The sequence below is a fragment of the Dromaius novaehollandiae genome, chromosome 1 (genome assembly GCF_036370855.1).
Source record: "Dromaius novaehollandiae isolate bDroNov1 chromosome 1, bDroNov1.hap1, whole genome shotgun sequence".
NCBI lineage: Eukaryota > Metazoa > Chordata > Aves > Casuariiformes > Dromaiidae > Dromaius > Dromaius novaehollandiae.
The window spans coordinates 71,945,023-71,968,036 of NC_088098.1; the positions used below are offsets into that span (position 1 = coordinate 71,945,023).

At 46.4% G+C, this 23,014-nt stretch overlaps 1 protein-coding gene across 3 annotated transcripts in view; it reads right to left on the bottom strand.

Moving 5' to 3' along the window:
- Nucleotides 1-8,677: 8,677 nt before the first annotated feature.
- Nucleotides 8,678-23,014, bottom strand: part of ITPR2 (inositol 1,4,5-trisphosphate receptor type 2) — a 272,287-nt gene continuing 257,950 nt past the window's right edge. For all 3 annotated transcript variants that reach the window (XM_026114016.2, XM_026114015.2, XM_026114018.2), the window contains 2 exons: nucleotides 13,661-13,822; nucleotides 8,678-12,406 (listed from right to left, as the gene is read on the bottom strand). In XM_026114016.2, coding sequence (XP_025969801.2) covers nucleotides 12,320-12,406; nucleotides 13,661-13,822 — 249 coding nt within the window. In that variant the 3' untranslated portion in view covers nucleotides 8,678-12,319. The remainder of the gene's footprint in view (nucleotides 12,407-13,660; nucleotides 13,823-23,014) is intronic.

Consider the following 23,014-nt stretch of genomic DNA (forward strand, 5'->3'; position numbering starts at 1 on the left):
TCTGTCCCGAACATCTCCAGAGCAAGGGGCTGGGGTGCTTGACCAACAGAAAGCCCAGGCAAAGGGCTGAGCACCTCTTCTCTCCAACCGGGGAACAGCTTCTTCTGCTGCGGCAGAAGAGCATGGGTGCACTGGGCAGTGTTGGAGAAGCAGAGAGAGGCTAAGCCTCCTCCAGCACATACATGGCGCAACGAGGGCGTTGGGGCTCCATTGGTTGAAGCCAGACACACAAGCAGAACCGCTCTCCCTGCCACTTCCCGAGCAGGGAGCTGTTCACATCTGTTGATGCTGCCGAATTGCAGCTGTCTCTCTTCAGCTCAATTCTAATTATTGCCCAAGAACTTCATTTTTGTCTTTGCAACTTCAAAGACCTTCAGCTTATTCTCCTGTTTGTAGCAATAAATAAATAAAGCTTAAACTGTAAGTGTTCCCACACCAGGAGAGAACCAAAAGAGTATCAGATTCATTTGGTTTATATTTCATGAGATTAAAAAAAAGAATCCTAAGTTTTGGAGAACCTGGGTTGCAATCGCAAACATGCAGGTTTAGAAGGCATACTGCTGGGATGGTGCAAAGTGCCCATAACCAGCTTTATGACTCAGGACAGCATAAGCTCATGGCACTCCTGAGCACTGTACACCTCTTGTTGGAAAGCAGGGAGGGTTTTCCTCCCATCTGAATTTGTTCCTGAAGTTCAGAAGAAAACCATGCCTCTTAGTGCCAACAGACACATCTAAGATAATGAGCATACTTTTTGCCAAATAAACTGATATTATTGGAATAAGTTACTACTGCTCACACACACAAAAAATTCCTCTATAGGAATAATCCAGAAATTACATGGTCATTTTCTTAAAAAATAATAATAATTTTTTCTTTATCCCTCCTTGTCAAGTTTTATTGTGTTATGAACAAGACTCTTACCCTTCTCTTTATTTTGCTTCTGCTTTTTGGGTTCCAGGTGTCTCAACTCACACTTACACTTCTTTCCAGGACCGCATGAAGCAATGCCACGATAGCATGAAGCAACAGTGGCAAAGCTCTGCCCCAGCTGATCAGCCCTTCACCTGTGCCCTTTGGGTTTCCATATGGGACCCTTTGGAAGGCCTGATGCCAAGAGTTTTGAGGGGAGACCAGGATTTGAAGAGCTGCCCATGGCCACAGACTTTGACACGTGGCTGCAAGAAGCCCCAGAGACTGGCATGTGTGCTCTGCTGTCTGCTCGTGAGCGGGTCGGCATGTCACGTACCCTAACGCTGCACCCAGCTGCCATGCACAGCTGTTTGCACACCCTGGGAAGGCAGACCAGGCTCAGTAGTATAGGTTTCCAGAGAAAGGCTCCTCTCAGAGTGTGGCCTTTAGAAGCCACCTCTGGAGTGCCACCTCTGGAGAAACCACCTCTGCTGACATCAGCCGGACTGGTGCAGCCAGCCCAGGATATGCGATGGAGGCCTGCTCAGCACTGCCCTTCTACCATCTCTCAACCCAAGCATATCTGGGGAAATCATCTACTCCAACTCCTCCAGTTGCACTGGTCACAAAGTGGGAGAAAGGCTTTGCGTGGTTATAATGCCAGCTCTTCAGTTGCATGAGGACAAACCAGGCCCTATAGAAGCAGGCTTATGCTCCAGCAGACTTTTCTCTTTGCAAGCAGTATCATCAGCAAGGATTGCTGCAACTTCTTCGCACTGCGCTCTCAATGGGCCTTCGTCTTAATGCTCAGGGATCACCTCCAGGCACGAGAAGCTCCATTGTCTGCTCCGTACTTGAGCCACATCCAAGAAAAGTGTCAATTAGTGCCAGCTGTGCTGGGCTGCTTACTGCAGGACCGAGAGGGGGCCAGATTCAAGCCTCCCCCCCATCCTTGTTGACTATGTGCAGCATCTGACCCCATGAGCCTGCCCACTCACGTCCATGGCATCCAGGGGTAGCAGAATCTGACCTTTGGCTTGGGAATGGATTGAAATCATCACAAAATCAACACACCTCTGGCAAGAAACAGTGCTTGCATGGTAATAATTAGGCTACGTGCAACTTTTTCAAATGGCATCCTTTATTTCTGTCATCTGCCTAAAGAGAAGATACTTTGGATGCTAATGAAAGAAACCAGAAGGATTTCTTAAATTAAAAAAAAAAAATCCTTCCTCAGACAGCTTGATGTTCAGTGCCCTGTTTTGTTTCATACATTTGAATATAATAGATTAATATTAAAATAGAGTAATGCAGTAATAACCTGCACTGTGGGGGAGCTTGGGAGCCAGAGAGCCCTGGCTGGGGGATTTGCAGTACTCCGGCCTCACCACACTCACTCTTCCCATTGCAAGGCAACATGAGCAAGTTGCTTTCTGAGTCCAGCACAGCTGGCTGGAGAAAACCAAGAGACATCTTTTAAAAGAAAATACTTTTATTTTCTGACAGTGGCCAGGGTTGAGGTTCCACCAGCGCAAGCTGTCCGAGATGTCATCTGAATGGTAACTGTGCATTTGCCAGCAGAGGTTACCTTGTTTATTCACCGTTCCCAAATAACAGGGACCTTTCCTGGGTTTTCAGCCATCCCAGAGGACTAAGCTGGCCCATGGGGTAATACGTGTGAGTCCATCCGTTTAGCGTGTGGGTGAAGGGTACGCAGGCCTGCCTGAGATGGCGCGCTCCTCTGCTTGACCAGATGCGGGATGCCTGCCGCAGGTCGGTCCCCTGGGACGCCGTGCACAGCCTCGGGCTGCTGGTGGGAAGGCAGCACTCGGGGAACACCTTTATGAGCTGGGATGGTTTGAGCCCAGGCTGTATAAACTATTATTATTTCTAGTCAGAGCTGACTTACCTTCCGTGTCACAGTGAGGGCTCTACGTAAAGTCAGGCAGAAAAGGTGGAGGTGGAAAGACTTTGCTATGGAGTGGGCGGGGGAAGTAAATATTTTTTTTCTACAGCCATTGTTTCACCCAACAAATCATTTTCCCCACCCTGTGATAATTCCCAGATCCTGGTTAGCTGTCCTAGATTCATAAACGGCACGTGGAAAATACCTTAGCCAATTGTTTCGCTATAGCGTATCTGCAATTTATAGCTTACTTCCTTAGAGCTCTGCTAAGTCATTAAGCAGCCTTGTGGTTTGAGCAAAGGTTTAGGAGCCAGGAAAATCTGGGATGAGTCATTTGCTCACGCACTGGTGACCTGAGCAAATCAGTTGACCTCCTTGTGCCTCAGCTGGGCGGGCTGTAAGACCGGCAAGGAGGAGGCGCAAAAGTCAGCGGCTTGGCTGGCCCAGGCCAAGCTGAACCATGAGGTCCCAGGCGTGCACCCATCCCTGTCTCTGGTAAGGGCAGGAGTCCATGGCGATGTGCAATGCACAGCTTGGGTGTCCTGGAGCCGGGACCCCACAGGGCTGCAACTGCTCAGTCCTCTCTCTGCGGGGATGCCAGCCTCAAACTCTTTGAAGACTTGCAGAGATTTGAGTGAGCTTCAGATTGGGACTCTCTCACTTCCCTCCAGCATCTGGCTGGATTTTGAATAGCTTGCATTATAGTTATAAATGACAATTAAAACATAAAATGAAGAGGGGACCACATGGCTCCAGGCAATATTTAAAAATACCAAGACTATTTCTAAATGCAGATCACCCGATCCAGAACAGCCCTGGGCAGACTTATCTGAAGGTTATTTGCTGGCCTGGCTGAAAGGACACGTGTGGTCCCAATCAGTTCTCAGAAGATGCTATTAAAGTGACATTCACCAGCATATGCAACGGGGAGGCCCAGGACTTGGAAAGTCCTGAGGACACAGCTCTTTGCTCATCTCCTAGGGTGGTTGCTGAAGGCCATTCACTGCACAGTGACAAAAGCAGGTTAAACAATATGTCCAGTGCGATGATCACAGAGGTGAAGTGATGTGCTCAAGGTCCCACTGCCAAGGCCCCTAAAGATGCGGCTGCTCACACTGTGGGCATTAACGCCATGAATACCCACCACCAGCAGGAAAGATAGTCTGTGCTCCCTTCCGTGCCATTTTAGTTGATGTAACTTCTGTCTCCAAAATTTGGCCAGACTGTAAAAAATACAGGGAATCTAGATGATAATCAATCACTTGACTGGAGGAACTGTGACTGTGAACCTTGGGCTGAGAGAAGGCCATTCGAAAATTTGCTCTCGCAAATAAAAATGGGCAGAGCAAATGGCATTTCCTGATAAAAAGTGGTGATCTGGCACCACAATATTTATCCAGATTCAGCGCTAACAGCGGAGACCAGAGGGTCCAGCTGAGCCACAGCCAGTCCATTAGACAATTTTATCCATGCTCTCTTGGAGGAGGAGATGGTCTGGCAAGGAAGGTACCATGAGTCTCCCCCCACAGGCTGAACAGCCAAATGCCTCCAGCTACCACATGCGGCCCAGCGCTTAGATCCAACCTGTTACTGCAATGTCCGTGCTGCAGAATAAGCTCCGCATGCAGAGATTGCATCAGACTTGGATTCCCATCTCCTGGAGTGATGGGAACCAGCATGACCCATGAAAAACTGGGTTCATCTGATCTGGAGGTAGCACCTTGGCTGCAGTTTGAGTCAGGCCAGAATCAGCCAACGGATGTAGCTCGTATCTTAGTCACGTGAAGACTTCCGAGCAAGGTTAGCTACCTTCAGTGCTATGCTACAGCTGAAAACAAAAATAGACAAAATTGGATGACCTGTACTATACAAGACATTCAAGTAGGTGATTACAGTGGCCACTTTGATCTTTTTAATTAATGGTTCCATTTTTCCGTGTTAAAAATTAGCTCAATTATCATTTGCTTTTGCTTTTCTTTTTCAGCTCTTGTACATGCCTCCACCTCCTGCTTTCAGCTAAGCCCGGAAGCAGAAGTATCACGTTACTATGAGAGAAGCTAGTTTTGTGGTATTTCCATCCCATCCAGAGCCAGGAAACACAGACAATTTTGCAAGACAGCTTGTACTCAGTAAATTTCCAGCTCAGTTTATATTTCTGTATTTATTTAGATTTGTGCTAACCATGTAAAAGATCACTCATCCCAAGTGAGGTGCCCTGGACAAACTTTAAAAAAACAGAGATTTCATAGACAAGAACCCTGAGCACTAGCTTTTTCACTGAATTGGTATCTTCTGGCTAAGTCCCGTCTTCTGAAAAGACAGACAAGATTGACAAAGACATGGTCAGTCAACTTCTGATAACACTAACACTTCACAACAACTCAAAGGTAAACTCTTAACATATCTCACCAGCAAAACCACCAGTATGGACAACATTCTCCCACTCTCTTGAGACAGAGAAAGAAAAGACAGCTGCCAGCCTAAATGGATTTTCTGCCTAGTGTCTTTCCTTCTCTTAAACTTTCTTCCTTCCCTTTCCTTTTGTGCATTATAAATTATATCTGTAGCACCTTGCGTTTACAAAGCTCGCAGTGCTTTGCTAGCGGCATGAAACCCCTGCTAGCAAACCAGAGATGCAGGCAGCTATTGAAGCTTTCACAAGAAGAGCATGATGGCTCCAGGACCCAGACTCTCCCCTCTTGACCTGTCTTCTCCTTTAGCAGCAAAGGAGGGGGAAAATGCATTTCCTACAGTACAGCAGCTGTCTTGCTTGTTTAGGGCTGCAGCCAGCCAGTCCTTGCTGCTGCATGTCAGCATTTCCAAATGCCCTCAGACCGAACTGCGGGTGTGCAAACCACACAGGATCATACATACATACACCAGCAACCCTTACAACAGAAGGATGGAGGGTTGGGAGGGTATTTTGGAGGCACCAAGAATTCTGATGTCTTTATCAAATTAGGGTGAAAAGTTCCATGCCAGATGAAGCCACCGTTACAGCTCCCCTGAGGCACTCCGGAGGGCTAGCAATGGGCCTGAACCACCTGCAAAAACCAGCAGAAGCTGACTTGAAAAATACAAACTCCGAGCCAACTGCCATGCTCCAAGACCAACTCAGGACCAAAAACATTTTTTTTTTGAACCCTTCTCCAAAGCTGCTGTGTGCTCAGCGCCACGCACTCTGAACAGAGCCGCAGGTCTCTGCAGCTGCGTCTGAGCTAACGCAGCCCGGGGATGTCTACCACCATAATGCCACACTGAGTGGGGAGTGGGGAGGAGAAAGAACAGGTAATATAGCTTGTAAGAGAGCAAATGTTCCTAGGAGAGAATTGGGAAATTCTGTTTCATGTATCACTGTTGAAAGACATTACACAAAATTATGATGCTGTGCCAAAGTCCATGGTTTTGCCTGGCAACTCAGTGTTACAGGGAACAAAGCCTACACAGTGCATTGCAGATTTTGGGGGCCAGGAAGGAAAATTTTATAAAGGGTCTTGGGGCCTCTGTGTTGTAATTGGATCCCCAACTTGTTCTTCCCATCCAGAACGAAATTGTGGGCTTTCGAATGGGGGGCTACAGGGCCCAGATAAAGCACGGTCTGGTTGGCCACCAGTGTGGCTCTCCGCTTTGCAAGGCAGCAGCACCGCTGTGACAATGCCCCTTCCCACCGCAAGCCCTCGCAGGCTGGGGGCTCTGCCTGGCCCAGGCAATGGGTCTAAGCTGCCTTCCACAGATGGAGCAAAGTCTTTTTCCAGTGGATTAGGTTAAAACTTGGAGTAGAAGCTGTTCATCTCTTCATCTCACTTTGCCATCTCCACAGTTTGCTTGCTTGACAGGCTATAGATGGCTTAAAACACCAGCTAAGGATTGAAGATTGTGCAATAATTTACTGCAACGGTTGTTAAAAAAAAAAACACTTGGTTTTACCAAGTTAGATACTGAATATGTTAGTCGACGACATGATTTACAATATTTAAACAGAGTTATTAAAGTGGAAAGGACAAGAAATTGCCAGTTCAACCGTACTCCTAAGGGGTTTAGATTATTGGTTCGGCTTCCTAGCCTTACTGCAACGGTCTGCGATGCTGGATGGGCCGAGTCCTCAACCTTACCCATGGGCAGCTGAGGCTGGTGGAGATACAGCGAGAGAAAGTGAAAAGCGGGGGTAGCAGAGTAAGTAATCTCCTGTGCAGAAAAGAAAAGGTAACTGTTGGCTGTTTGTAGCAACGAAAAAACTTAGAAATTGCAAATTTATAAAGGCTATTTGTCTTGTGCCTCGCAACTTCCTGCTTCAAACTAAAAAAGTACAGCGTATAAATAGACCAGGCAAGTGTGAACTGATGATAGCAGTACACTTTGCATTTAAAATTCCTGGAGCTTGAATTTCTTTTTAGTTGTTTCATGTCTATTTGGGATGATTTTGTGCAAACACAGGACGTTCAGTCCCAGTGCCTGCAAACAGGAGTCATGCTGTCAGTGTTCCTGCGGGCATTCTGGGAGAGCAAGAAGGTTAGCTGACTTAAATCTCTGCTTTCTCGACTTAAAAATAAACTTGGCAGCCACCCCTAGAAAACAAGCACGCTCTCTCCAAAGAAAACATCCTCGCCTGCAGATGCTTTTGTCACAACAGCAGTGACTGGGGACACTAATGAGCCTAATTCCCTCATAGGCCACACCGGAGCGACTCCACTGAGGTCTGCGTGGCTGATGCCGAGGGAGACGTGTTCGCTTCACCGCCTATGGAATTAAAAAGGCACCTTTGGAGAAAACATTTTAAGAAATGGAAGCCTAGATGTTAGGTTTTAAGAAGTCCTGCATGTGAAACAGCTCCCATTTGTGCTTAGGAGTTTAATTTTAGTTTTTGGTTTGGGGTTTTTTTTTTTTATGTAACTGCAATCTTAGCTTGAATGTTTACTGTATGAAAATAGTGTGATACATTTTCTCTTAGGACATCCTTTTGCAGCAAGATCTAGGAAAATTAGTAGCAAGCAAGCTCCTCTCTACTTGAAGTCGTGCTATAGAATATAACAGAAGAAAGCTACTTCTACTCAAAAATTCTGCAGGTTAGTATAACAAGTGCACAGAAATAACAGTATGTCCTATTTAATAGCACTTTTCTTATTAATTAGTTAACAGGATTTTTTTCTCTCACTAAGAAGAGACCTCATTCTTTTCCTCATAAATTTTGGCTTTGTGTAACAAACACAGTTGGAAGAAAAATGCTTGTATCTTGTAGTCCCCCTCACAGGTTTGTAAAGCATTTCCTTTTTTCACGAGACCACAAATTTCCTCCGCCTGAGTTCCTTCAGTTCAAAAAGACAATGGTTTTTGGCCGTCTGTTTTCCTCCACCCTTTGCCTAGAAGAGAGGGGAACCCCCTCGTCTGTCTCTCAGCATGCTACTTGAACGAGCTGCACTGAAAACACATTAAACCCTAGCAAAAGAGGTAACACAAAGCCTTTAAGTTCAACCTGTGCATTCTTATTATTTGAGGGCTGGATTTCCAAAATTAAAGTCTTGAACTAGCACGGGGTCTGTGTGGCGGGCAGCAATGGCCTTCTAAGCCACACCAGGAATTCCTTGTTGGAGGCATGTTGACTGGCGCAAATACAACTTACCTACATGAGCATGCACGCGGGTATGCATACTACCTGCTTTCTGCGGCACGTGAGCAATACTGGACCGACAGCCCTTGTGAGGCTGCCATGCGGCTCTCATGAGGGACTAATGCACATCCATGGCACGTTTATTCCAACAGTTTACTCTCCCATGCAAGATAAACAATCTGTGTTTCCCAAAAGTCTCTAATTCAGCAACATGTATTTGCACGCACCTTAAGAAGCAGCAAGACAAACATATATAAAATGACACACTTTATTAAAAGTTACATTCAGCAGCAATGGACATATTTACTTAAGTAGATTTTAACTGTCAAGGAGCTTATAATTATAAATCCCTCTAAGGCATTAAAAGCTCTTAGATGTTTTAACTTCTTTGCAATCATTTCATATAAATAGGTAAGTATAACAGATGATGCTTGCCTAAAAAGAGGATACCCCAGCTGCATTAAACAAAGATATACATATAAATATATGTATTAAAAAACAATGATTTTTTCCCCTTGTTACAGACTTATTGATGGGGATATTTCACAATCTTTAAGGCTTGGGCTCTGGCCCTGCAACTGTTATTCATGTAAGAAGTCTCCTGTTGAAGTTACTACTTGCATGGGAATGGATTGCTCACACGGATGAGAGCTGCAGGATAGGGCCTAAGCTTTGGCAGAATCAGCAAAAATGTCAAAATGTTCAAGTGAAATATATTTACAATCTGTGCAAGTAGCATTACCTACTTTTATCGATTATGGAGGTCTCTCTCCGAAGCTATAAACAGCAGAAAGGCACCATAGGCAAATGCTAATCGGCATCTATTAGCTCTTAATTTTTGACGTTTTAGCTCTCCCTTCTAAACAGCAATAGCTGGGTTCTTGAGCCGAGGGGGATGTCAGTCAGGGTGCAGGACAGAGGGAGCGCCAGCAGCATGCAACTGCAGGCACGAACTCAGGGCACAAGCACATCGATTCTCCAGTTTTCCAGCTCAAACGGCAGAAACCTCCCTTTATGTGCAGTGGTTCAGTTGATTTTCCACGTGTAAACAACGAAAGCGCCAACTACTTCCAGTACTAGCCAACCCCCATCCCCTAATAAATAGTGATCATTTAATGTATCTTAGTTCCAATAAACTGTGCCTTATACCTCTAACAACCATATGTGTGCATGAAGAAGAGGAAATTGTAATTAAAACAGAGGCTGTGATCAGATTTGATGAACCGCACAAACTAATTTGAATTAATATAGCTGCAGGCTCTGATTTTCTACAAACTTACGTTGATTTTGCATTTGCGTGGAAGCCTTTTGGCTTCATGATCTACAATAGCTCTAGTCAGAGAGGCAAATGTGGCCTTATTTTACACTGGAGGTTGGATGCTGCATGGCACGTGGCTGATGCAAACTCCCGGAATAAATTCACTGCAAGTCTCCCACTGCTGAATGCTAACTGGTACATGATACCCCTTCCTCACAGGGAGACAAGGCTTACTGCAGGCGTTTCCACCAGCACTGCTTCCCCAGAGCAGGAGCATCAAGGCCTCATACACAGCAAGCATGACAGCAAGGCATGCTCCAAGATTTATTCCTAATAGATCTCAGTCATTCACTGAAGACAACTGCTCTTCTGTATTCCGCTGCAAGCTCTCTTCTTGCCTAGATTTCCTACTGTCAGCTCCCCGGGCCACAGCTGCATTTACTCCTTCTCTCCAAGAAGATCAGACAACACTGAATGGAAAATATAACTCCTGCCTTGGATGCAAAAATGTAGCCTACATCAGCTCGAGTCCAGCTTTTGTTGCCTTCAAGAACTCCTCCTGCCTGGGCACCAGCCAAAGCCTGGCTGCACTGGGGCTGAGAGCAGGATACCAGCAGAAGAGGGGCAGGAAATTATTCAGTCTCCCATGACTCACTTTTATTGCCTTTGTACCATCACTGGTAACCATCAGTTGCTCTTCACCTTCGTACATGAAGGCAGAGCATTGGCTGGATCAAAGTTTATGGGAGAACTTCTAACAGGAAAAACACACCCTGAATGTGGAAATAGCTGTTACCTCTCACGACCAGGATGCTCTATGGGCTAAAGGAAAGTCAACAGTGTACTCAGCATAGATAGAGACTTTCTTTTCACAAAATACACAAAACCCTGCTTTCCACGCTGTATTTTTGAGGGACCCAACTGAAGCCGAAGGGAAATGTTCTAATGGTAGAACAATCATACCCCAAAGTATATTATTTTTATCTCCTCCAGCTCATTGACATGCAAAAGAGATGGCTTCCAAGAACAAGTTTGAATTTGGGATGCAGGGAGAGAAATGCCTCTCCTCTAGGTCTGTTGGTTTGAATTGTGTCATAATAATAAGACAGGATTTCTTTGGGGATATATTAGAAATACTGGAGCCAATAACATTTTCACCTTTGATAAAAATGGGTTTTTTAACAAAATGGGAATGTCACAGGAAGAAATCATTGCAAAAATATTTTGGTTTAAAAAGTGACTGCACTGTTACTAAAATCCTCCACTTACTGGAGACATTTTCACAGGCACCAAGGACATTTAGGTGTCCAAAATCCATTGAAAAGGAAAGTGACCTGGGACCACGACTCCCATTTGTGCCTCAAAAATCCTCTCCTAAAAGCCTATTGGGCTCTGTTAAACCCAGAAACCTACCCCAGAAAATACAGAGCAGAAACCCACACAGGCAACTCGGACGCTGCCTTTCTTCGAGCCTAGAATGGGAAGGGACCTGCTCTGGCATTTCCCTCTGTCCCTCAGCAGCCAGGCCTTACTGGAGAGGCCAGTCCTGCAAGCCCCTGAATTCAGGAAGGAAGGGCAAAGGAAGGTTAAACCCAGGACCTTTAGCTCAGAAGAAAGCTAGCAGAATATGGTGCTTATTTACTAAGTCAACTCTCGCTGATGGTGCGTTTATGGAAGGTAATGACACCATTACGACTCCATCTAGAAAGACATTTCTAAGCTTTTTACAAGAAACAAAAAAATTTCCCGCACAGGCCTCAAACTACAAGTATAATTTTTTTTCCTGAATCCTCCACTGGAACCTGAATTTAAAACATAGTTTAACTCCTCAGCCTGTGAAATCTCATGGCCACATTAATCGAGAACATCTGAATCCAGGAAAAAGAAATCACTTCCAGTTATGTTGTCAGTGTTATGCACATAACATTCCCACAGCTGTAGATCCATTGTGCTCCATGTTATAAATGAGAAATTGCATGGTGACAGCTAAAATTCAAAAGTGTTAATATTCCTCTTTGCAACTCTTTCTTTTCTTCTTTTTTCAGTCTTTTGAGGTTTCTCCCCTTTCCCTCCTAGCGGAAGTTAACTCGAAGCAACATTATTGCTTTCCCCACTGACATATTTATGGTAATTAAAAAATAGTAAATGCCAAGCAAATATGACTAATGTCGCTATTTGGCAAATAAGACAAGAAATAACTTCTATTGATTCTGAACCAGGCTGTTGCATTTGCGCTAATAAGCTTCTCTCCTTCTTCTGCTCATCGTGGTTATTCCACCGCTTTACAGAGAAATCTTAGGGCAGCTCTAAGGATGTGGCCGAACGCCGCCGCGACGTGCATCGCACACAGTTACCGCTGAAGCCATTGAGCTGCAGAGCACGAGCCCAGCTGAGTGGGGCCCCTTGGATGAATACAAACCATCTCCCTTGTATCTCTCGCATTCTAGGTTGTGGTCCCTTTCAACCATGAAAAACAGCTACAAATTGTTCCCAGAGCTAAACCACTTAACATCTTGGCACTTGCTTGTTTTTAACTTTGTAACAATAGGCACTGTTCACTCCTCTCAATCTCAGCTTTTTATTCTATAATAAAGCAGGAATACTGATGAAAGGCTAGTCACGGCTTCTCCCCATGGTATCAGGGTGGTGGCATGTGATGATTCACATGGGGTGTGTTTGATCCGAGAAAGCCCAGCCTCTGCTTATTCTTCCTTTGTTCTGTCATCTAAGGTGGAAAGGCAGAGAGACAAGTTGAGATTCTTTTTTTTCTGCTTTTTACTATTACTTAGCAGTCGCGGAGCAAGATACATATAAACAAAACAACAGGGAGTGGAATTCTTTTTTTTCAGCATTAAAAATTACAAGTAAGAGATTCCTTTGAAGTGAGAGATCTGCCTCCTGCAAAGTATGGACATTTTATTCTCATTTGTACATTATTCTTTTCCGGTGGCAGGTTTTACAGGATATTATTTGTGCTGCCATTGCATTGCAGAGTCCAGCAGAGGGTCAGGATTTGCACTTGGTGCTGCACAATCATGGAATTAAAAGATGGCCCCAGAGGGTTTAAATTAAAGCCAGGAGAGAACAAACAGATTCAGCCAGAGGAGGGTGAAAACAGCAACAGGACAGTATGGGTGTGCACAATAAGCAACAGTCTCAGCACATCCAGCCTAAGCCTTTGTCAAGTTTTCCATGGGGAAGAAGAGTTTCAAGAAGGTATCTGAAGGGGAATAATTAGATAACTCTGCTAATGTCACTGGAAGTGCCTCCCATGGAAGAAAACACACAGACGCGTTTCTGAAACTGCACCGAACATGCCAAGAGGGACAGATGTCTTTGGCAAAAAAGAAGAAAGAGCTGTCCTTTTGCTCCTGAAGTGAGAGAAAAGGTAGTTCAGGCAGAAGCAGGGCCTTCAGGGAAGCCTGGAGTTCAGGCATCATACGCAAGAGAAGCGGGAGCTGAGGAAGGGACACTAAGACACAAGTGGCACAAGCAAAGCAACAGGCTAGGGGAATTGTATCTGCAACAGCGCCATGACCCTATTAGCGGGGAAACCATCCAAATGTTACATTTCAGCAAGCTCTTCCATTTATTTCAGTCAGCATGCAGCTATTCCTGATGCTAGTCCTTTTTCACAGATTATGCAGTGCCCATAACATATGCAAAGCCCAACACCACTTCTGCAGCTTCTCCCTGCCATCCTCACACACTCGCTGCGAGGATTTCCTAACTAATTCCCCCTCTGCCTTTCTCCTTACCTGCTCTCTGCTGTTGCTAATAGAACACAATTTCATACATAGAATACAATTTCACTCCAAACCTGTGTCAGTGTATCTACTCAGATAGTGCAGTGCAGAAAGATAAAACCTTTCTATGAAAAAATCCTCTTTTGCAAGGCTATCCTGTCCATGACCTGATGAAAGCTGGAGCATTCACACCCACATACGCTCAGGTTGCTACCCAGTGCAGGGGCACTCACCTGTTCCTTGAGCTCAGCAAGCTGACTGGAAAGCTGTTTTACAAGGCTCATGGTTGACTCCAGCCTCTCTTGCAGGTTCCTAATTTCATTTTGCTCACTGTCACCTTCATTGCTAACCAGGGACATGGCTCTCATCCGAGGGAACCAGTCCAAATTCTTCTCCTGCAAGGGTATTAGAAAAATAGTCATGTTAGTAGGGGGGCCTATCCAGTGCTGCTAGCCTGAGACTAAAGAATGAAAACTCAGAAGGATTTCTACACAACAGATGATACACAGCAAGTGAACTTCAGAAACAATAAATTCAGAAGGTATTTGCCACAAGCCTTTTTATTTTTGGTTCTCTCTATTGACACAGAAAGCACCAATTGCAAGATCTCGGTTCCCCACAGCTGCACCTGTAATGCAGTGTGGGCAGTGTTGGTGCACTCACCCACAGCACTGCCATGCAGAAACGCCTGCTGGGTCAGCTCTAGGGAGCTTTCTAGGGGACATAAACACCAGAAAATCCTCAGTGCTTTGCTTCTAAATGAATGCAGGGACACATTTCCTCCCTGTCTCTTCAGCCTGGCTGGCCTCCAGCTGTTTTGGCTGTCCTTGCAGCAATGTCAGCGAGCCAACATCAGGAGGACCAGACAAGCAGAAGTCCTCTCCAGCCAGGCCCAGAGCATGCCTCCTGCAAAAGCAGGGGGAGCTTGGGTTGAATTCAGCTGCACGCGATGGACAATTTGGGGCCCTGGGAACGGCTTAGGATTCGGTGTGCTACAGGGGTTGCACAGCTCAGGCACAGCTCCGCGGCCACAGGCTATGGACCGAGCACAAAGTGGAATGCCACTGAATCGAGTGGTTCGCTATTCGTGAACTCAGGCTATGAATCTAATCATATTAAAAATACTATAAATAGATGATACGAGTTGGGAGGGTGCTGCATATCAGCACGAGGCTGAACTGTCTCCACTGCTCAGGGGCATGGATATTTGCATGCAAAGCATAACAGAGAACGATCGGAGGGTGCAAGCCTAAGAGGAGGAGTGGCAACGACCGAGGCAAGCAACCTGATTTGCCTTAAGGCACCAGACAAGGGAAACAGGTCCTGTATCTGGTGATGCGTTACATCAGCGCACCTCTGCCTTCCACCTTGGGGGAGTGGGAGGATGTGGTTAGGTCATATGCCTGGTGTTTTGCAACAGGCATCTGTGGACACGTGCACTCAATTGCTTTAAGAGAGAAACAGAATGACATGGAACGTGTTTCTTTCAGTCTCCTGTGCTGTCAAGGGCTCCACACAATTAGCACTATTTCCCAGCAAAAGAAAGATCTGGTTCTTCCCAGAAGTCTACCTAGAAGAAGCTTGGCAGCCAAGAGCTGTGCCACACACATTGTCTGGGCTTGGTATTTGGTAAAGGCTCAAGCGCATGAAAGCTGCGGTAGCCTCAGACTTCACCTCTCTACTTACTTGGTTGCACCAGGAAAATACGAAAGCCAGAGTTGACCCTGCATTTCCCACAGCTAAGCAATCCCGGGGCAGCCAGACATGAACAACTCACATGCAGGCTGGTCCTACAGAGTTTACGAGCCCAGGGAAGGACCGAGCAAATAGTTATCCTGCTTCTAGGGAAAGCTGGGTCCTTTCACCTGTGTAGTGCCCTGCCCTCATCACCAGGCCCTCCTACAGCAACACAGTTTAGAAACAACCAAGCCAGCTCTTGGCAAGCTGCTGTAAGAATGGAAGCAGCTAGAGGATCTATGTTTTTCCATTATCTGGGTTAGTCCAATCCCCTCTGCTGCCCTAGATAAGACTGTAAATGCAATACCATGAGGTTTTCTTTCTTTTCTTTTTTTTTTTTTTTTTTTGACTTCTCTTTAACTCAAAACTTCTAATGAGCTTTTGTCCAGCTCCGGCTGTGTGAACTCTGGTCCTGTCACTAAAATGACAAGATGGCCAGGGAACAGGGTGGTGCCCCTTGGTCACATTTTGCAGTGCAGCGCTCAGTCAGCCGTGTGCGCTGGTGGAAGGACGCCTCCCCTCGCTGCCCACTCTGGTGAGCCTCGTGATCTCATTACGACAATTTACTGTGGTTACACATGATGTCGTTTTCAATGGGTCATAACTCATTCAAATCAAAACCTGTTTTCACCAGCTCTGCTGGTGAGCTCAAAATGAGTGTGGAGATCACGTGACGCTTCCCTGCTGGATATCCCCATTGGACATGTGGAGTGGTAGACTTCTATTTCTGCTCCATGTGTTTATGCTTACAAGACCAGCATTCATTTTCCATGAATACATCTTGATATTTATTTTAAATTTATTTTGGCTACAATGTAGCAGAGCATTCGTCACGTGCCTAACATTAAGCACAGGTGTAGTCACTTATACTAAGCTTAGTCTGTGCACAGTGCTTTGCTGGATCAATGCCTTTTTTCGCAAAACATTTGCCAGCAAATTTGTCTGCCACTATAGTCACAGAAAGTGAATTCAAAAGTGAACAGAGCTGCAGTTGTATCCAAATGTTTCCTGGAAAGCTCTGATATCTGCACACATTACAGCCTCTCTTGCTTGAAGCACCTGAAGCTACCAAACATGAGGCCACATTGCCATAGGAGCCAACTGATGGGCTGGAAGCCCTTTTTGGCATGGCTGACCATAATGCCAACATTTCTTAAGACAAGCTGCACAGGGAGAGAGCAATCCAAGACTCCACTGCTGTGGCTGTCACGCTTGCCGAGCATTGCTGCCAGGATTGTGAAATGCACTGGGTTAGTTTTGTTTTCCATCTGCCACTCCCTCACTTCTTCAGAGCGCAAGGCAGGGACTGGCTGAGGAGGGTTTCCACGGACTCACTCTCCACCACCCTGAAACGTTCGCAGGAGCACAATGTAAACCCGTTCTGGATGCCAGAACCCTCCTCCTTTGCACGGTGCTGTATTTCCTGGGACAAGGGATGATCAGGAACAGGTGAAGACTGGGACAAAGCACCCAGCACCCAGCCCACAGTCACATAACGCTGCGGTGCTAATGGCGACTCTTTGGTCAGAACCACTCTGAACCACATGCTGGGCCATCTGGGTCACCACTAGCCCCAGGGCCACGGGAGCTCAAGGTGACACCCCACTCACTCATGCGTGCCCAGCTCCAGCAGTGCTGTGATAAGCTCTCCCAAGAAAGAAACCTGGCTGTAGTTTAGTTACAGACTGGGAGATATGGGCACTTTTTGCCAAAATGTTTGGGTAGGATCAAGCAAGGACTTGAGTCAAGTTCTAAGAGAAGGTCACGAGGCTGATGGGTTTGCATGGAAAAGAAACTGCTGAGTCTCATAGTGCTTCCCAGCAGCCAAAAGGTAACAGGTCAAACAGCTGACCACAGGTCTCTTGCTTGGCAGTCCCAAGTACCAGGTTGGGAACAGGCAGGATTTTGCTTCTTGGTTCTCGACTGCATATGCGTCTCAAGAGAATCCAGTCCAGCCATGCATTTTCATCATGCAATATATCAGAAAGATTCACAATTCACCAGATCAGTAAGAAACATTCTAGCCTGCCAACTTGGCCTGGAGTTATAAATATATATCTAGCCTACACTGATAGTCTCACAATACTGCACACATCAGTTAAATATCCTTACTGAATTGTATGCTTTTGCTGGTCAATACTACCTTATTTTTTCATTGTGTTGTGAAATGCAGAATTTTATTAAAGGGTAGTATGAAGACTAGCTCCAGCACACAGTCCTCTTTGCTGAGTCTGTACCATTACAAACAAACAACAATTGCTGCTGGAGACAAAAACTTTTAAACACAAAGCTCCGCGAGCTTCCAAAATGCAAAGTGGAGAAGATTCCTTTGCAGAAAGTTTTATAGCGAGCAATAAGCATTCACCAGGGGACAGGCACTCGGTGACTGCTCAGCTACACTAAAGCTATTTTTACTTCAAGGTAATTGCTTGCCAATTAACATGAGGTGGTTAACATGTTTGTACAATCCCAAACATTTGTTCTGGGACTTAAATGTTTATGGGCTCAGCCCAGGGTTCACCTTGACCAACTAATACGTTAAAGCTGTATCATGCCTTGTCTCCCTTGCAGGTGCGTGCCTGTCTCCCTCTAACTCACCAGTGTTTCCTTGATTTTCGTGGGGATGGGATTTCAAAGTGTGTTATCTGTCATGCCTTAGCCATTACTCATAAATCCAACCGTTTTTCCCAGGATAGAGTCTACTGAGACGTTTTGAACCCCCCCGCCTGGTACAAATCACCAATTTGCATTAGAGAGGGAGCCTGCTGGTAGGGAGCAGTGCAAACCTCTGCAAACATCTGGCACACGACTTAGGCTATAAACAGCAACCAGGTTAGCCCAAGGTGACTTAACTCGAGCATTAACGAACTCATGGAGGGTGAGGCATATGGATAGGATGTTTGAAAATGAAGTAGCCGCCTGCACATAGAATGAGTTGTTAAAAAGTACTGACGCAGCCCGCCTGTGGATCAGAGCCTCCTGGGGCTACCCGTAAGCTTGATCTGTGCCTCTGCGCAGTATTCGCATTCAAGCATGTGCCTGCGTCCAGGCGTGGGCTCATGGGGCAGAGAGTCAGCCAGGCAGGAAGGCTGCAGGGACAGCGAGGAGCCACAGCCTCCGCTCTGTCAGCTCGGCTGGAAAGAGAGAGAGAGAGAGAGAGAAAAGAAAAAAAAAAAGGCAGGTGGGGCTGGCCAAAAGGCTGCGGGCCAAGGAGACTGTACACGAGCAGAGCAGACATTTCATGTGGTGATCCGGCACGCTCGCTGCCTCCTTCCTCTCCGCCAGTGAATTCCCCTGGCAGGCTGCCAGCAGGCAGGGCGGCTCGCTGGGGCGAGCACCTCGCTGCGAGGTACGCTGGGCACGCATAGCTGTGCGGCGACCCGGCCGCAAGCACGCGCGCCCCGGGAACCGCGGGGCTCGGAGGATTTGCTGCTTGCGTTTTCTGAGAAGCCTCAGACCCTTCCTCTCAGAGAGAAGCTCAGAGCGAGAGCCTGTGCTTGCCTCCTGGAGTTTTCCATGCAACTTTCTCCCTTCTGCAGCTTTCCTGGGGGAGGGCAGGGCTGAGGGCTAGGTCCTCACTTCACTAAAGCACTGCCATTTTCCTGACTCTGCCAGGAGCTCTGAGCACGGAGGGAGCAAAGACTGAAGAAATTTGTTTAGAGCTTCTCTACTTTGTGAGAAGTCTTTCCTGAGCCATCCCTGTCCTGTTGGCAGAGCCAGCTGGCTCCAGTTGAGCTCTCTCTCTGCCTCCGCAGCAATGGGCAGGGGACGGTTCCTCGGAGGCGCTGCTCCAGCAGGCTAGCAGGGACACGGATCAGCTGCAACCAGCACGGAAGGCTGGGCTGTGCCTTTAAAAAACAGATTACTAGATAACAATGAGAGAAAATAGGTTAAAGAGGAAGATGAGGGGGATGAAGTAGTGAAGCGCAGGCAGAGCAACACATGCTTTCTGCCTGCGCCATAGCCATAGGCTCGTGTGCCACGTCACACTCTGCTACACAAGACCTTCTTCTCTTAGCAGGCACCATCTAACACAGTGACTCTCAGCCCTTCCTACCCCGTGACTCCTCGTTGCAACATGAAAGCAAGCAGCTTCAGGACTTTCCCTCCTATCTATTCGAAAAGCAAGAAGCTGTGAGTGATGGTGACTCCTCCGGGGTTGTGACCTCCCCAGCGCCGAGCCTCAGAGCTGGAGATGGGCCTTCATGTTCTCAGGCCCCCGCTCCCCTACGGTGCACAAACCCTGTGCTCCCTCGGTGACTCAGTGAGGCCAGTGACAGGGCCATCAAGAGACTTATTTGTTACCTAATAGCAAGGCTGTGGAAATGAGTACGCTTAAAGCACTCCAAGCAACTCAGCTCGGGGCTGCCGAAGAGCACAAGGAACTATTCAAGAAACCTTTATGAACATCTGCCACCCTGTAGCTCCATGCACTGCACGGGCGTGCTAGTGGTATTCTGCTCCGCAGTTCGCATTGGCATACACTGAACCACGATGGCAGCCCGGCCAAAGCCTCTTACGGCTTTAGGGAGGCTGCAGCCTGCCTTTTTCCGGCAGTAAAATCCTGCTCCACTGACATTTGGGGGAGCTGCTGCCAGCAGGTCACCTTCTGGCCTCCACGCCTCGCAGCAGCACTGCTGGGAGGCACTCCACTGCTTAGCCCTGGGTGCAGCTGCGGTGCCCTAGGACCTGTTTCTCAGCAAACACAACCAACCTTTGACATTGCTGCTCGTAGATGGTCGGTCCCTTTCGCACTAAGAGGCAGTTCACTCCCCTGGCTTGAGCCAGCACCTTGAATAAGTATTTTAGCTCCAGGCACAAAGGTATCTACTGACTGAAAAATGACTCTGTATGTCTGGAGCACACATAAGTCCATCCATTTCTTTTGTAGATTTGTTGCCCATACAAGCAGAGAATGATCAGTCCAAATTACCTGATTGAAAACTACTTTTTTTCTGCCTAGCAACAAAGTCTGGCCCTAAAAGTCTGTAGTTATGTAGCTCCTATAGCAACCTTAAAAAGGGATTTTAAAGATTTAAGCTATCTTGTGCTTTAGATGACACAGGGCAATAACCACTTTGTGATTTAATCACAGACAATAATAATTTGGTTCAGTGCATGATTCAGCTAATCCACAATTTGATAAACATTCATCCTAAACTACAAACCCAAATAGCTTTCTGCAAATCCTGTTTGACACTTTAATGTTAAGACTGTATTTGATAAGCAATCTGTGCTGTATAAGAGTATAGGGAGAGGAATTAGGAATTGTTATGCATCTATATGCATCCACTACAGTAAATCAAGGAAAATAAAAATAAACCTTGGCAATTACAGATAAATCTTTATGCAATAAGAAAACTAATAGGTCTGGCAGGGCCGATACTAGCTTGATACATTCTACAACTTCCACAGCTCGTGGAAAAATATAGAAATCTGTTTCCCACAAAAAGAAGGCTGGAACTGTAACACCGAACCACAGTCTGCTTCAGCAGCATCACTGATACATTCGCTTTCATTTTAACTTGGCTGCGCGTTATTCCAGGGCTGCAGCAGAATCTATGACCTTAATTCTGAATAACTGTGAGTTGTTCAAGACTGATAGCCAGGCAAGCCAGTTGTAAATGTCTTACAGTGTTTCAGGTTCAGCATTCTGGCTTTTGATATTCCCCCCCAAAATTACATCGGGGAATGATAAAAAACCTGAAATCATGAAGATTTTTCTCTGATGGTACATGTGGCAGTTGTGCTACTCAGCTTGAAATTCTGTAAAGGACTAAAGGACTCTGCTCTTCCAAGAATGAGAACCCAGAAACTTCTGCTAATCGAACACACTCAAGGGACTTGGCATCTAGTACCAAGAAATGGAAACAATCATGAAAATAATTTTTTACAATCAAGACCATAAATTTGAACATGATTTAACACAACTGTTGTGGGCAAAACCATACGTAAGTGATGAGTACGTGAGTCGGCAGCATGCCCTTGCAGCTAGAAAGGCTAATCGCACCCTGGGCTGTATTAACGAGAGCGGAGCCAGCTGCCTGGGCAAGCGATCTTTCTCCTCTCTGGCACCTGTGAGACAGTGCCTGGCATACTGCGCCCAGTTTGGGGCTCCCCAGTGCAAGAGGGGAAAGCCAGTGCTTCTGTACTGGATGAGAAAGTGAGCACCCTTATTCTCTGCACTGTTTCTTGTTCTATAAAAAGGGCCCCTACATTCAGGACCTGCCAGTTGGGAAATGCCAGGCCAGGACAGCAGGAGCTAGACCAAGAGCCACTTTCCACAGCATCGCTCTTTCTTCAGCGCCGGGCACCCTTCAGGCTCGCAACCAGTCTAGAAGGTGGAAAGTAGAAACCCAGCTAAGTGGCTTTGTCACCTGTGCATCTCCCAGTTCCCCTCCTGGGGAAACCAGGGCACCTGCAGGTGCCCAAGGATAGCAGCTAGCAGCACGCTGCATGAGAGCAGGGCACAACTCCCATGTGTGGAGACGACCTCAGTTTTTATCCCGCTCCAGCACTGCAGAGCTCCTCCTTGCCTCAAAGCTACATTTGCTTCTCGTCTCCTCCTTTCCCTGTGGTACGGGTTCATTTCTCCACTGTTGACTTCTTCTGCTGTTCCAATTGCTCTCTGTCACCTTATCTCCGTTGTAACTCTGAGAATTGATATTCCCCTGTGCCTATCTTCAAGAATCCCCAAACTACCAACTGAGCCTAAGATTTCGTTCTTAATGTTTGTGTCTTTAAAATACATACATAATTATAGATTTGTGCAAAATGAGAGTTTATTTTTGCACATGCCTATGTTTTTATGTGGTTACTGGATACAGGACATGCTTTAGGAAAAATGCTTCAGATTATTCCTTTAGAAAAATTAAATTATTTCTGATATAATCCCTGGATCTTGTGCATAAAGAAACAACATCTGGTACAGAGATTAGAAAATAAATGTTCTTGGCTTTTTTTTTCTTTTGTTAAACAGATGTTGTTGATACAAAACACAGAACTGTAAATCATAGCCTGCATGTGGACACAGACTGTCACTACTGAGCAGAAATTTACTGTGGCTAGATAGAGATTTGAAACAGCAATGAATCACTGGCTTACTAACTTTATTCACGTGGATATGGTTTCAATATTCTGACATTAAGTGCACGTCCTTAAAAAAAAAAAGGAACCTTTTAATGGCAGCATAGGGAGGCTCTGTTTTAATTCCAGCTGTCTCACTGGGGGCAGAATGGCATAACGCAATGGCAGTCTGCGCAAAGGCACCTGGCACTTCTCCGTCCTCTCCTCCACAGCCCAGTTTTGTCCTCCTATTGAATTACACAGTTCCTCCAGGGCAGTGAGCGGCACCTCACAGTGCTGCAGCAGGTAGGACACTCATGTACCAGGAGAGGGGCTGAGCAGCTCGTGCAGTCCCCCACCCCCACCATCGCCATGCCTCCAGCTCCAAATTCGCTCTCCCTCTCCTTCCTCCCCTGCCCCCAACATCCGTTCAGCAAATTCCCTGTTCATTTGCAGGACTGGCTCGTGCCTCGGCTCAATGGCTGTCTTTTCCAACAGTATTTCTGCTGCCGGTTGGTTGCATGTAAAGTAAACAGAATTACACCGCTTATCCAACCCTGGGCCATTCCTACTAGCATATTACCAAGCTACTTCAACTATCACTCTGAAGCCTCTCTCCTTCTGTTTTTCTTTTCAGTGTTGATTTTCTTGTGCAAAACATGCTAGCAGGAGAACTCTAGCTACTGAACTCCAAGCATAAGCCAATGACACTACTACCACAGCAATTTAAACACATCCTGCAATATCATACCACTGCTGCGGGCAGAGATGTTTTCAGCTCTTTA